We start from the raw sequence: 12,660 nt of genomic DNA on the forward strand, positions 1-12,660 counted from the left end.
TCAGTTTTCCACTCTCAAGGCGGTCTGCTGGTGTTTCCATTTCCTCCTCTCCTCAAACGCATCCTTTCTCTCTTGGTTCCGTCGTTCTGGGACTCCTCAGGCTGGGGTGGGTGTCTGTGCCTGGGCCACGCAGTGGATTCTAGTCACTTTCCTGCAGGAGAGGATTCTAGAGCTCTGAGACAGGGAGAAAGAGCATCTTAAACAGATTAATAATGTCTGCCTCAAACTAGTAAATATTTTTTATTTTAAGATTTCATGTCATTGCAATTTGTTCAGGTGGACAAGAACAGCTTTTGTTTGAGAAAGAATTGAAGAGGTGTCTTAGAATTCGGCTCAGATTGCTCTGCCTGTCTCTCTATCACTGGAGCTTTGTTTCCTGCCTCTGCAGAGCTCGGCAAAGGGAAGGCTTTGTGGTCTATTGTTAGGTGTGTTCTTTGAATCTATAAATCATAGACTGCTGGAAGGGAGGGGCTTCCAGAGACCATCCAGAGCTCCTCCAGTCCCTAGCATGGACACGCATGCATGCCCTCACAGGCGCACACACACACACACACACACGATGACTGCCTGGTGTGTATTTCTAGAGCCCAGTGAGGACAGAGCTGTTTAGTGCTCATGTCTCTTGATTCTTACAGCCACGTTCTTGAGTCCGTCCCAGATTTCTCTTGCTGTAGCTCAGGCTGCCCCTGCCCGCATCAGCGGCTTCACGTCTCTTGCTGGTTGGCTCCCTCTCTGCCTCCTGGCTGGAAGGACCTTCTCCTCTATCAAAACCCACTCCCTGGCGTCTACCCCAAGGCCAGCCAGCTACACACTCCCTTTAACCTTAGGAGCAGCACCGTATCACTTCTTCTTGTGTTTGTCCTTTTAACAGTCTTTCATTTTCACGTTTCAGATATTTCTAGATATTCATTATAGAAAATCCAGAAAATATAGGTCAATAAGAAGAAAAAAATAACCACCAAACCTCTCACTGTCCGACATAACCACTGTCAGCATTTTTTTTGGGGGGGGGGTACACCAAGTTCAATCATCTATTTTTATACACATAATCCCCATATTCCCTCCCTCCCTTGACTCCCCCCCCCACCCTCCCTCGAGTCCCCCGCACCCTCCCCATCCCAGTCCTCTAAGGCATCTTCCATCCTCCAGTTGAACTCCCTTTGTTATACAACAACTTCCCACTGGCTAACTATTTTACAGTCAGCATTTTTATGCATTTCCTTCCAGTATTTTTTTTTTTAAACCCTCATACATAGTCCAGTGATCTTCATACCATAAACTTGGTATTCTGCTTTCCATTAATATTATATAATGAGCATCTGTGTCTCTCTCTATATAGCGATATTTAGTTTATATCACTAAACATTTAGAAACAATTTTTTAATCCTGTTTCATGCTTTACATCTCATACTGTAGCCCTTACATGATTATTTTGAATTGGGCCTACTGAACTGCCCGATCAAATGAGACAAAGTGTGCAAAGCGCTGCACAAACGTGAGCAGTGATCATTCATGATGTTAGTTTTATCTTCCCAAGTGAACTGCTTTATGTGTCGTCATGAAATTGTTATATACTTTCCTATTCACCAAGTTTTGCACAGCAGTGGGCAAAACTAGCCATCCAGGTTTAATCTTTAAAAGGGAACACACTTATTAATAACTTTTAATTTTTTCCCTAGCATTTCTTAGAGGCTCTGGCCTAAGGAACTTACCTGAACAATAGAAAAGCGAGCGTGCACAAAGTTGTCCGTTATGGCATTATTTACAATAGCCCCAAAATAGAAATCACTGACATGTCCAATTATATGGGAGGAAGGTTAAGTAAATGATGCTGAAGGTTAAGTATATGATGCTGAACCTACTTGTGAGGCTATTATACAGCTATCTAAAATGATGTTTACAAAGCCTTCGTAATAAAATGGAAGATGTTTATGTCATCATCACTGGAAGAAGCAAAGAGAAATGAAAATGAGTGGAAAAAAAGACACCAAAGTGGCAACAGTGGTTATAATATTTAAATGATAGATGATTATTTTCTTTCTCTCTGCTTTTCTGCAGTGAGCTTGTATACTTTGGATGCATGAAAAGATTGTTAGGTAAATAGGTAGATAGATGGATAGGTAGGTAGGTAGATAGATAGACAGACAGACAGACAAATCAACCTTATTTTTTAAACTATCAGAAAGGATGTAGGCAGAAGAGGCAAGTATAGGGCACAGAACTGAGCTCAAGTGAAAGGAGTAACCCAGAGGTGGGAGAAAAGGGAATGGGGGGCTGAGCCCAGACTGGGCTGGAACTTTTGGAAAATGCTTAGAACCACAAAAGGTGCCTTTAGTTTATTTTTGGAGCAGAAAGAACAGAGTAAGGATGGGCACCTCATTTGAACATGGTAATGTAATTATAAAAGGAGAAACCAGAATTGCTAGTTCCTCATTTGCTCCGTCTTCTGACCAGCGTGGGCAGGACTGGGCTGGGTGAGGAGGTGAAAGCCCAGAAGGGCTTTTGAGAAACCGAGGGGTAAGAGGAGCCACAAGGAGACAGTCTGTCATAATTTATAAAAGTGGAGGAAAACAGAATAAATGTATAAATTTGGGTGAAAATGACATCAACATCCTGCAAATTTCCCTAATATTTTTTAAAAAAGAATTTCAGACTTTTAGCAAATTTGCAAAAATTACTGCAAAGATTCACAATTCCACAAATGATAGTGTTTTACCCTGTTTGCTTTGTGTGCTCTCTCTCTCTCTACACATACACACACACAGGTTTCTTTTTTTTCTTTTTTTTTTTTTTGTCAGTGAAGGGTCCAGTTTTGGTTTATTGCCATTTTTAAAAGTTTGCCTTACTCAAATTTTAATTGTTTTCCTTAATTTATTTATTTATTTTTTTAAGAACTTTTATTGAGATACAGTTAACATACAATAAACTGCATATATTTAGAGCGTCCTATTTGGTATCCCAATCTCCCAATTCATTCCCCCCCAAACAGGTTTCTGAACTACTTGGGAGTAAGTTGCAAGCATAATGCCTCTTCCCCCTAAATACTTCATTGCATGTTTCCAAAAAGTTAGTTCTACTTTTCTATGTAACCACAGTAAAACCAGAAAATTAACATGGATACAGTACTACCTGATCCCTATACCCCATTCACATTCTGTCAATTATCTTGACAATTGTCCTTTATAGTAGTAATAATAATAATAGTAGTAGTAGTAGTTGTTATTTCTGCTGCAGGATCACATCCAAAATCATGTATTGCATTTAGTTCATGTCTCTTTAGTCTCCTTCAGTCTGGAACAGTTCCTCAGTGTTTCCTTTTCTTTCACAACCTTGACGTTTTTGAAGCGTAAAGGCCGTTCATGTTGTAGGTTGTCCCTCAGTTTGGGTTTGTCTGCTCTTTCCTCGTGATTCAGTTCAAATTTGCACTTAGGGCAGAATTACCATTGAAATGACATCCATCCTTCTCAGTGTGTCACATCAAGTGGCATGCGACATCTCTTTGTTCCCATTAACAGTTTTTAAAAATATAAATTAATAACAGCTTTATTGAGTTGTAATTCACATATGGTAAAATTCACCATTTTAAAGTGTAAAATCCAGTGGATTTTAGTATATTCCCAGAGTTGAACAGTCGTTATCACAATCAATTTTGGAACCTTTTCATCATCCCGGAAGGCCCCATACTCATGAGCGGTCATTCTCCATGTCTTTTTCCCCTCGCCCCTGGTGACTGCTGATCTGCTTTCTGTCTCTACAGACGTGCCTATTCTGGGCATTTCGTGTAAATGAAATCATGTTGTGTGGCCTTTTGTGTCTGGCTTCTACCACGAAGCACGGTGTTTTCGAGGTTCATCTGTATGGAGCATGTATCAGCACTGCATTCCTTTTTATGGCCGAATAATATTCCACTGTAGCTGTTTATACATTTTGTTGATTCATCAGTCAGTGGACATTTGGGTTGCTTCCACTTTGGGGCTATTACAAATAGTGCTGCTATGCACATTTGCATACAACTTTCTGAATGGACGTATGTTTTTAATTTTCTAGAGTATGTGTCAGGGTCCCCAATACCACCGCTAGGTTCATTGATTCACCAGGAGGGCTCACAGGACCTGGCACATAGTCCTACTCCTGGGTGATTTTCTACAGTGAAAGGACACAAAGCCAAATCAGCAAAGGGGAAATGTGCATGCAGAGAAGCCCTGGGGAAACCAGGCCCAGCTTGCAAGAGTCCTCTCTGGGTGGAGTCACCCAGGACATGCGTCATTCCTTCAGCACTGAGCTGTGACAACACATGTGAGACGCTGTCCACCAGGGAAGCTCATTAGCGACTCAGTGCCCAAGGTGTTTACTGGGGGTCGTCATGTAAGTGCCCTCCACCGAACGTGTACCAAAATCCCAGGCTCCCAGAAAGAAGGCAGGTGTTCAGCGTACGCCACATTGTTTGTACAGTCTCGGTGCAGGAAACCATCCTTACCTGTCAGAGAATGGTGAGAACACTCACTAAATCCAAGTTCCCAGACGCCAGCCAAGGGCCAAATTTGCAAGCCGGGCCTATCTAGGGGTAGAAGTCTCAGGCATGCCGTGTTAACTCTGTTCTGCACACGTCTACACCTAGGAGAGAATTACTGGGTCACATGGTAACTCCATATTCAACTTCTTATGCCAAACTGTTTTCCAAAGCAACTGCACCATTTTCATTTCCACCGGCAATTGATGAGGGTCTCCGTTTCTCCACAGCCTGGCCCACACTTGTTATTGTCCATCTTCTTGATTACAGCCATCCTAGTACAACTGATAGATTTTTAAGTTAGTGATTTGCAAGCATTTCGAACCAAAAATGAGGATCCACAGGAAGCAAAATAAGTTCTCTAAGAACAAATTATACCAGTCTAACCCGTGATTTTTCTTTAAAAAAAAAAAAGAAGAAGCCTTCTATTTTCTCTGTACCAGCTGTACTGGAGCAGAGTGCTTTTGTATTTCAGTCCTGTCCTTCACAATGTCTTCATGTACAAAAATGGAGACACACGGCTTGGACTGATTGCCTGGCAGATTCCTCGCTTGTTGACAGATGACACTCGAAGAGCAGTGCTGGAGCCAGGTGAGGGGCCCCTGCTGCTCTTTCCCCGACTCTGTCCTCAGCCCAGCCCTTTAATGTTTCTGTCCAAAACTTGGAGAAGACACAGATGACAGTCCCATCAAAGCAGGCAGAATATCCAAAACATGCAGACACACGCACACTGCATGATAAGATCTGGTTCCGGAAAGATCTTGACAGCATGGAATGGTATGCAGAGTCCAACGAGATGCAGTTATGGCAAGTCCACACCCACAGGGTCTGGTCCAGATGTAACCAGGGAGAATTTGCACTTCGGTTTCTGCTTGTTACCAAAAGCCAACCATAACAAATGGGTGACAAAGTCTGGGCACCCTGGAAAAACGTTGTGATGTGTGTCTGCAGTTTCAGGGGGTTTTGAGCTGTGCCATTGGGGGATCTGTTGAAGGAGCCAAGCTGTTCAGTCGGCCAACAGGCAGCCTAAGGTGACTTCATCCCCCTGGATGAAGGTCTGTGGCGGGAGCATACATGCTGTCTTCCCCAAGGCCCATAGGGAAAAGCAGATTTGAAGTGATTAAGAAAGAACTTGGTAAAACTCTGCAATTGAATGAGCTGCCTGGGAAGGTGGGGAGCACCCCGTCACTGGGAGTGTTCAAAGAGAGATTACTTAATCTTTTATTAAGGAACCTGCGTGGGGCAGGAGGTGGCCTGGGTAACCTTTGAGGCCTTAGACCTGAAGGCCTAAACATGAAGCCAGGGACTGTCCGTTCTCTAAAGCCAAGTCCAGGGGTGCCCAAGGCACATATCACCAGATACAGAGTGAGATTAGCCTTTCTGTAGGTCATCCTCTTCTTGTGCCCCTCACAATCCTACTTGTCCATCAGGATATTTGGGTGCCCGTGAGCTACATGCTTGCCTTCTTCTGAGCACCTCTGTTACTCAGAAGCCCCCCCACCCCCTGACCCATTACTTATTTTACCTGTGACCTGTGTGGTCCGCATCAAGTCTCCCGGCCATGTGTTACACTCCAGAGCCAGTTTTCATGTTTGTTCTTATTTTCACTGGACAGATATTTAATGAGCACATATTATGTGCCAGTCCCGGGGTCGGTTGCCAGGCACGCAGCAGTGAATGGGGGTGGGGGCACGGACCAAACAGTTGCAAATATAAAAGCTTACCTGCAGGCTGCTGCGGGAGCTGACATCAGGGATGCTGGGGGTGGGAACTGGGGCCTGGCTGGGGAGGAGGCCTCCCTGCAAAAGTGCCCTTCCTGCTGAGATCTGAAGGAAGATAAGACGTAGGCAGGGAGGCGGAGGGAGGAGGCCGGGGAGCACTCCCACCATGGCCGCAGCCCAAACTGCGGCCGAGCACAGGACAGGGCCCCTGGTAGGTTAGGGGTGCGTTAGGAGGAGAAGTAAGGACTGCCTGGCTGGGGCCTTTCTCCGTCATCCCTGTTCATCCGGCGCCCGGGCTTGTGACCCGAGGTGGGAGACACAAGGTTTAGCATTCAAGGGTCTTTGTGCCCTTGTGCACATGTGTGTGTGAGAGAGCAGCTCTGACTGCCTCCTGAATCCTGTCCCAAGTGACACAGGGATTATTTGTGCCTTCCTTTCCCTCCGTTGATGTGGATGACTGTGAGAACGGGCCATGTTCCAAACATCCCCACGTCCCTGCAGTGACAGCTCCTTTGAGAACATGTAGATACCTATGGTTCTCTTAATTACTCCTGCACACCCACTTCTCTCTCTCTCTCTAGCAGGAGGGGTTTGGGGGTAGGGCGCAGTCCTCCCCCTCCAGACCTCTGCTCGTGCTTTGCTGCTGCCGTTTCTGTTTTCACAGCCTCCTGCTGCTCCCCTGCCCTGCCCCCTCCCCCCCTCCCCTCACTCTGACTTCATCGAGGGGGACCCTCCAGAGTAAGAGAGACTGAGGGAGGAGGCCAGTCTCCCTTAAGCGCTCCTACCCGGCAATTAGTTTCCCTTATTGCCAATTCAAGATAAGTAGAAAATAACAGAGAAATGGAACCAGGACTCAAGGCCTGTGCCAAGTGCTTGGCATGCATTACCATGACATTTGCATGTGTGTCTCATGGGAAGCCACATATCAGGCCAAGCGTGGGGGTGGGGTCTGCTTGCTTGGGAGTTGAAAGAACTGTATTCCAGCCCTGCTGGCTGTGCCACCCTGACCACCTTCCATCCCTGAGCCTCAGTTTCATCATCTATGAAGTGGAGAGATGGTACTAGATTATTCCGCCATTTCATAGACCCGTCAGGTCTGCCCTTCTGGTCTGTGCATTTGGGCCCCAGGGGCAAGCACAGCAGTTGTTCCTGGCCAGCTGTGCCTGGAAGAGGTGGCTGCTAGGCCGTGGTATCAGGAGTGGCAGAGCGTGGAGAATGCGGGTGGCGATGTCCAGAAAGATGGAGCGGAGGTAGGAAGGTGAGCCAGGAGATGGAAGGAGAAAAGCAGAAGGGTGCCAGACAGTGTCTGAAAGTGAGCTGAGAAAAAGAAATAAACACATAGAGTAGACCACTGGTTCTCAGATGTGGCCAATGGACCATGTGGGAACGTGTTAGAAAGACAAAATCTCAGGCCCCACCCAGGCCTGCTGGATCAGAAACTCAAGGATGAGGCCCAACAGCCTGTTTTAACAAGCTCTCCAGGTGATTCTGATGCATGCCAATGTCCGAGAACTAATAAGGTGGATGAAAGGAGGAGTGGATGGACGAGGCTTGGAGAACCAGATGGGTATTTTAAAGGCTGAGCAGGGAAGAGGACTCATTGTTTGTTGATCACTTGCTGTGTCAAATCAAAAAGTGGGCATTTCCAGCTGCTTGCTTTCACTTAAACCTTTCAGGATTGTGGCAAAGCAGGCCTTGTTATTCCCATCTCAAAGATGAGGCAGCTGAGGCTTGGAGACATTTAGTCACTTACCAAAATCAAAGAGCTAGTGGCAGAGGTAGGATTAGAACCCAGGCTCCCTGGCCCTGAAGCCTGAGTTCCTTCCACTACCCCAGGCCACCTCCCACCTCCCTGTCCTTCAGCTGTGCCTCCACTGCCTGGGCTGGCTCCCTCCTCAGCCCCATGGTCACCCCGGAGCCCTGCTCTGCTGTCCTCCTTCTGCAGCATGCCATCAAAGGCAAAAGGGAGACCCTGGGGAGGGGCAGGGGAGCAGGGCTGGGGACAGAGTGTCACCTTGCGTTCCTCCAGCCTCCAGTGCTAAGTGCAGTTAGGGGACACACTTGTGTGCTTGTGATGCTCCCAAGGGGCTGACATTTTTGCCTTAATGTCCTAAGAACTCACGCATGCACCGGGTGGCAGAGCTGACAAATACCCATTGCCGAGCCCGGGGCAGGGTGCTTTGGGGAAACCAAGGCAAAGAAAGTGTAGTTTCCGGCTTCCAAGAGTTTGTGATTCAGAACCAGTGAGACAGAAACTAACAGTGGCCAGCTGGGGTGCGAGGAGGCCTGGAACAGCCAGAATGGGTGTTAGAGGAGTTCAGAGAGACTCAAGCAGTGGCTTTACGGGACAGACCTAAGGCTTTGAAGCCGGAGGGCGTGGGTTCAATTACCAGCGTCCTCACTGGAAACCCTGGACAAGCTACCTCGTGTCTCAACCTGTCTCTTTATCTGCACAATGGAGTTAACAGTCCTTAGCTCAGTGGATGGTTCTGTTAGAGTCTAACAGGAATCCCTCAGCGAGTTTCGTTTCCTTGCCTTCAGAGGGTCACTTTAGGTCCAAGAAGGCTTCATGGAAGAGGTGGCTTTTTGCTTTGGCACTGACGGACGGCTAGAATGTATTTAGTGCCTTTTGTGCCTTCGCTGAGGAATCTATGGGTAGACGCAGGACGTGTGGGGTTGTTTGAGGAGGACGGCCTTGCAGGCATGACTGTGAATTAAGTGATGGTGAGAGGAGGCCGTCTTTCTCAACGTGGAGGATTGTTTTTATAATGTGGTTTCAAATCCTGTTGTAAAGGGCAAGGCCGGGCGGCCCGCCCGCGCTGTTGGGAACCTCCACGCTCAGGCTCTGTTTCCGCCTTCCTTACAGATGATGCAGTTCGCCTGGCAGAGCTACAAGCGCTATGCGATGGGGAAAAACGAGCTGCGGCCCCTCACCAGAGACGGCTACGAGGGCAACATGTTTGGTGAGCTGCCGTCGGGAGACGCCCGGCCCTTGGGGGCCGAGCGGAATTTTGTTTTTGGCTTTTTGCTTCCTGAGCTGTGCCCCTGTTTCTCCAGACCTGGAGGTTCCCAAGTCTGAGTTCCTGTGGGGTTGTCTAGGCTTCGAGCCTTCTGAGTTTGGGGGAAACCCACACGCTTCTACCTCATCTTACACACGTCTTTATACGCACCTGTTGTTAATTTTCAGAGCAAACAAACTTGGAGATGTGAGTGGGGGCGGTGAATGGTGGACACGTGTTTCCACGGAGAAGGTGTGCAGATCTGAAGGACACAGAGGACTGGGTTTAAATCCACTTCTCCAAGTGGCTGTAAAATAATCTTGGGTATTTTCCTAGAGAAAGCAAACACATTTCCGATAAGCTGAGCACACACTCTGACTTGAGGGTCTTGGGAGTGTGTCTCTCGCCGGCTGGCGTGGTGGATAAACAGTCACGTCAGGGAGCAGCATGGCTGCTGCCGCGTGTTGGCAGCTTGAGTTTGACCTGTAGCCTCCCTTGCCGACGTCTCTGCCCTTTGCAGCCGTGAGATCCTCCTCACCCAGAGCCTCGGAAGCCCCCTCTCAGCTGGAGAGACTGCAGAGTGTCTTGTTGTGGACAGGGCTTTAGATTTCAAATGTAATTCCCAGACAGATCACCAGCTCCCCTCTCTGCAGGCCTTTCATGTGAAAAGATGCCGGAGGCACTTGGCTTCCTTCTTCCCTGAGAGGCAGGAGCTGTCTGGGGAGCTGGAGATAGAAATTCATCACCTGTATTCCCCACCCCTTAGAGACACAGGCTCCTAACATCAAGAACCAAAGAGCTAAGTCAGATGAAAATCCCCAGAAAAATTTCAAAAGCAGGTTTACAAGGGATTCCACCCCCGACCCCGCCACCATGCATATGGCCCTGTCAGAGTATTTGTGTTATGGGAAAAGGGACACAGGACCTACTTTCCTCCGTGTAACCAGGCAGCATCCCAACCCTTCTGGCTGTTCAGACAGTTCACTCCCCTTGGGTAGGGGAGTGTGATTTGGGGTAGCTGCTGCTGCTGCTTTTTTCCCCCTGATTATCATAGGCGTGAAGGGGGAAAGAGGAAGTATCAAAAAGTGTAAAGCAGGCAAAAAACAGCTCGTTCTACCACGTAGATGCAGCCTCTATGGGCATCTTGCCTCATTTCTTTTCAGTCTTTTCTTTGGTATGCTTCCCCCCCATGTATAATACTATGTTTTTTTTTTTTTTAAACTTAATGTTTTGTGTTTCCCTAACTCATGTAAATTTTCCCATAAAGAATATTTTTAATGGTTGCAATTATTGCATAGATATGCCATAATTCATTTAACCATCCCTCTAATGTTGGACAGAGGTCGTTTCCAATTTTTCGCTATTAAATATAACACAGCAGTTGTCATCTTTGTGCATAAAATGTTGTCTTAGGATAGGTTCTGAGAGAGGACCCCTGAGTCAAGGGGTGGAAGACAGAGATTTCTTTAACCTCAAATATGAAATGTGTGGATTCCAGTTTCGGAGGCTCACTGCTTTACCTGCCCAGATCACAGACCTTCCCCCACGCCCACATCAGCCCTGGGGAAAGATGGCGGTGTGGCTCTCATCAAAGTTATTGGAGCTTTGGCTCCTAGTGTAAGTGAGGGACATAATCCTCTCCTCTCTACACAGTGTGCAAACATTCAGGGAATTGGTGGCGGTTGTGGGGAGGCTGTTGATCTCTGAAACTGCACAGCATGGGCTTAGCTACTGCTGCAACCACCTACGGGGAGAGAGGGAGCACATGGGGAGCACTGCTGGGAGGAACTGGGCTAAACCAAGCCCCACTTTACAAAATTCCTCAGGGCCTGTGATTTAAATCTCCACCCTTTGACCCCTTTCCGATCGCTGATCCTGAGGAGTGGGCAGCCTGGAATGATGCAGAGAAACCTGGACCTGGAGCCCGAAGACCTGGGCACAAGTCCTCACTCTGCCCTGAACTATCCGTGTGGCCAAGTCCAAGTCACTTGACCTCTCTGGGCCCCTGTTCGTTCACCTTTCACACTCAGGTAGCTGTGAGAGCGGGCAGGAACGCGCAAAGGGCCAAGCATATATGCATGATTTAGGATTTCCACTGTAACAAATGTGGCTGGCAGTTGCCCAGGTGAGCCCGTGGAGGGTTCTGAGGTCCCCTGTCCCCCAAGTGCGGCCTTGGCAAGGCCCTGGGTGCCCGATCATCCTGTGTCTGCAGCAGTCCTGGCAGTGGGCGGGGCCTTCCTTCTGCAGCCAACCACTGAGCTGCAGTGGGTGGCTGGCTCCTGGGAAAAGAGGACATGTAGGGCCCCAGGCACCAGGCAGGGAGAAGCTAGTATTGATTTTCTTACGCTTTCACTCAGCAGCTGCTGGTTTAGTGCCATGCCCAGTGCTGACTGTGGGGGATGCAGGGATAAATGACACCAGCTCTGCTGAGACGTACACTGGCAGCCCTTCCTCCGGGCCTCTCCGGGGTCTGTCTAGGTGCTCTCAGAACGAGGGACAAGTAGAAGGGATCGTAATCAATGACGTGACCAGTCCTTCACTGGCTTGTGGTTCTGGGTCCCTGGAGCCCAACAAGTTCACATTGACTTCACTACTTCCTGGTTGAGTGACCTTGGGCAAGACATTGTTCTCTGAGCCTGAGTTTTCTGTAAAGTGGAACTAATGAAAACATCATGCCCCAGCCCAGGGCCTGCCTGAAACATAGAACCGTCTTAATAGGTGGTGGTTATGCTTACTGTTGCCACAAATGGGTCTGATGATACAGAGGCTTATGGGAACCCCTGCCCAGAGGAAGAGGGTTTAGGGGCATTCTGGGAGCCTGGAGGAGATTCTAGTTTGGGTTGGACCCATGAGGGGCTTGGAAGCCAGACTATTCTAGAAGATAGGAGATGAACTGGCCTGAATTAAGCTGCTTGTCACGCCACTGCTGCTTTTGCTGGACTCATATGGGCTTCTGGGTGGCATCGTTCCTGGGCTCTGATAGCTGCCGTCATCAGTCACCTCACTGTAGGCTGGGCCCTGCAGGACATGGTCAGATAGCAGCCGTCCCCACCCTGCCTCGCCTGGCTGAGTGGATGTTCGGTGTCCCTGAGCTGCCTCCTGCATCCTGGTGCATAACAGTCTGCCATGGGCTCTTGCAGCCTCCTCGCTGGGCCTGCAGAGCCAAGGGAGCTGCTTATGGGGCGTTCATGCTGGTCTCTGGCTTTGCAGGATTTACAGGCGCTTCAGCGAAGATATCAGATGCAGAGCCTGGTCTCCCCGAGTGGCAGTTCATCAACTTGAAGTTCCCCTCCTCACCACCCATGTGCCCCTCCCTGAATCTGTTCTCACTTTGAGAGTGAGACCTCTGGGTGAGGCACCTCTCAGGCCAGTTTTTGTGTCCTGAGCAGTTCCGTGTAAAAGTGGCTTCCTATTTACTGCACTCCCGGCT

General features: G+C 48.4%; 1 protein-coding gene across 2 annotated transcripts in view; it reads left to right on the forward strand.

The window, feature by feature from the left end:
* Positions 1 to 12,660, forward strand: part of MAN1C1 (mannosidase alpha class 1C member 1) — a 130,281-nt gene that overhangs the window by 42,243 nt on the left and 75,378 nt on the right. For both annotated transcript variants that reach the window (XM_057744642.1, XM_057744660.1), the window contains exon 2: positions 9,098 to 9,194. In XM_057744642.1, the coding sequence (XP_057600625.1) occupies positions 9,098 to 9,194 (97 nt within the window). The remainder of the gene's footprint in view (positions 1 to 9,097; positions 9,195 to 12,660) is intronic.

The sequence above is a fragment of the Hippopotamus amphibius genome, chromosome 1 (assembly GCF_030028045.1).
Source record: "Hippopotamus amphibius kiboko isolate mHipAmp2 chromosome 1, mHipAmp2.hap2, whole genome shotgun sequence".
NCBI lineage: Eukaryota > Metazoa > Chordata > Mammalia > Artiodactyla > Hippopotamidae > Hippopotamus > Hippopotamus amphibius.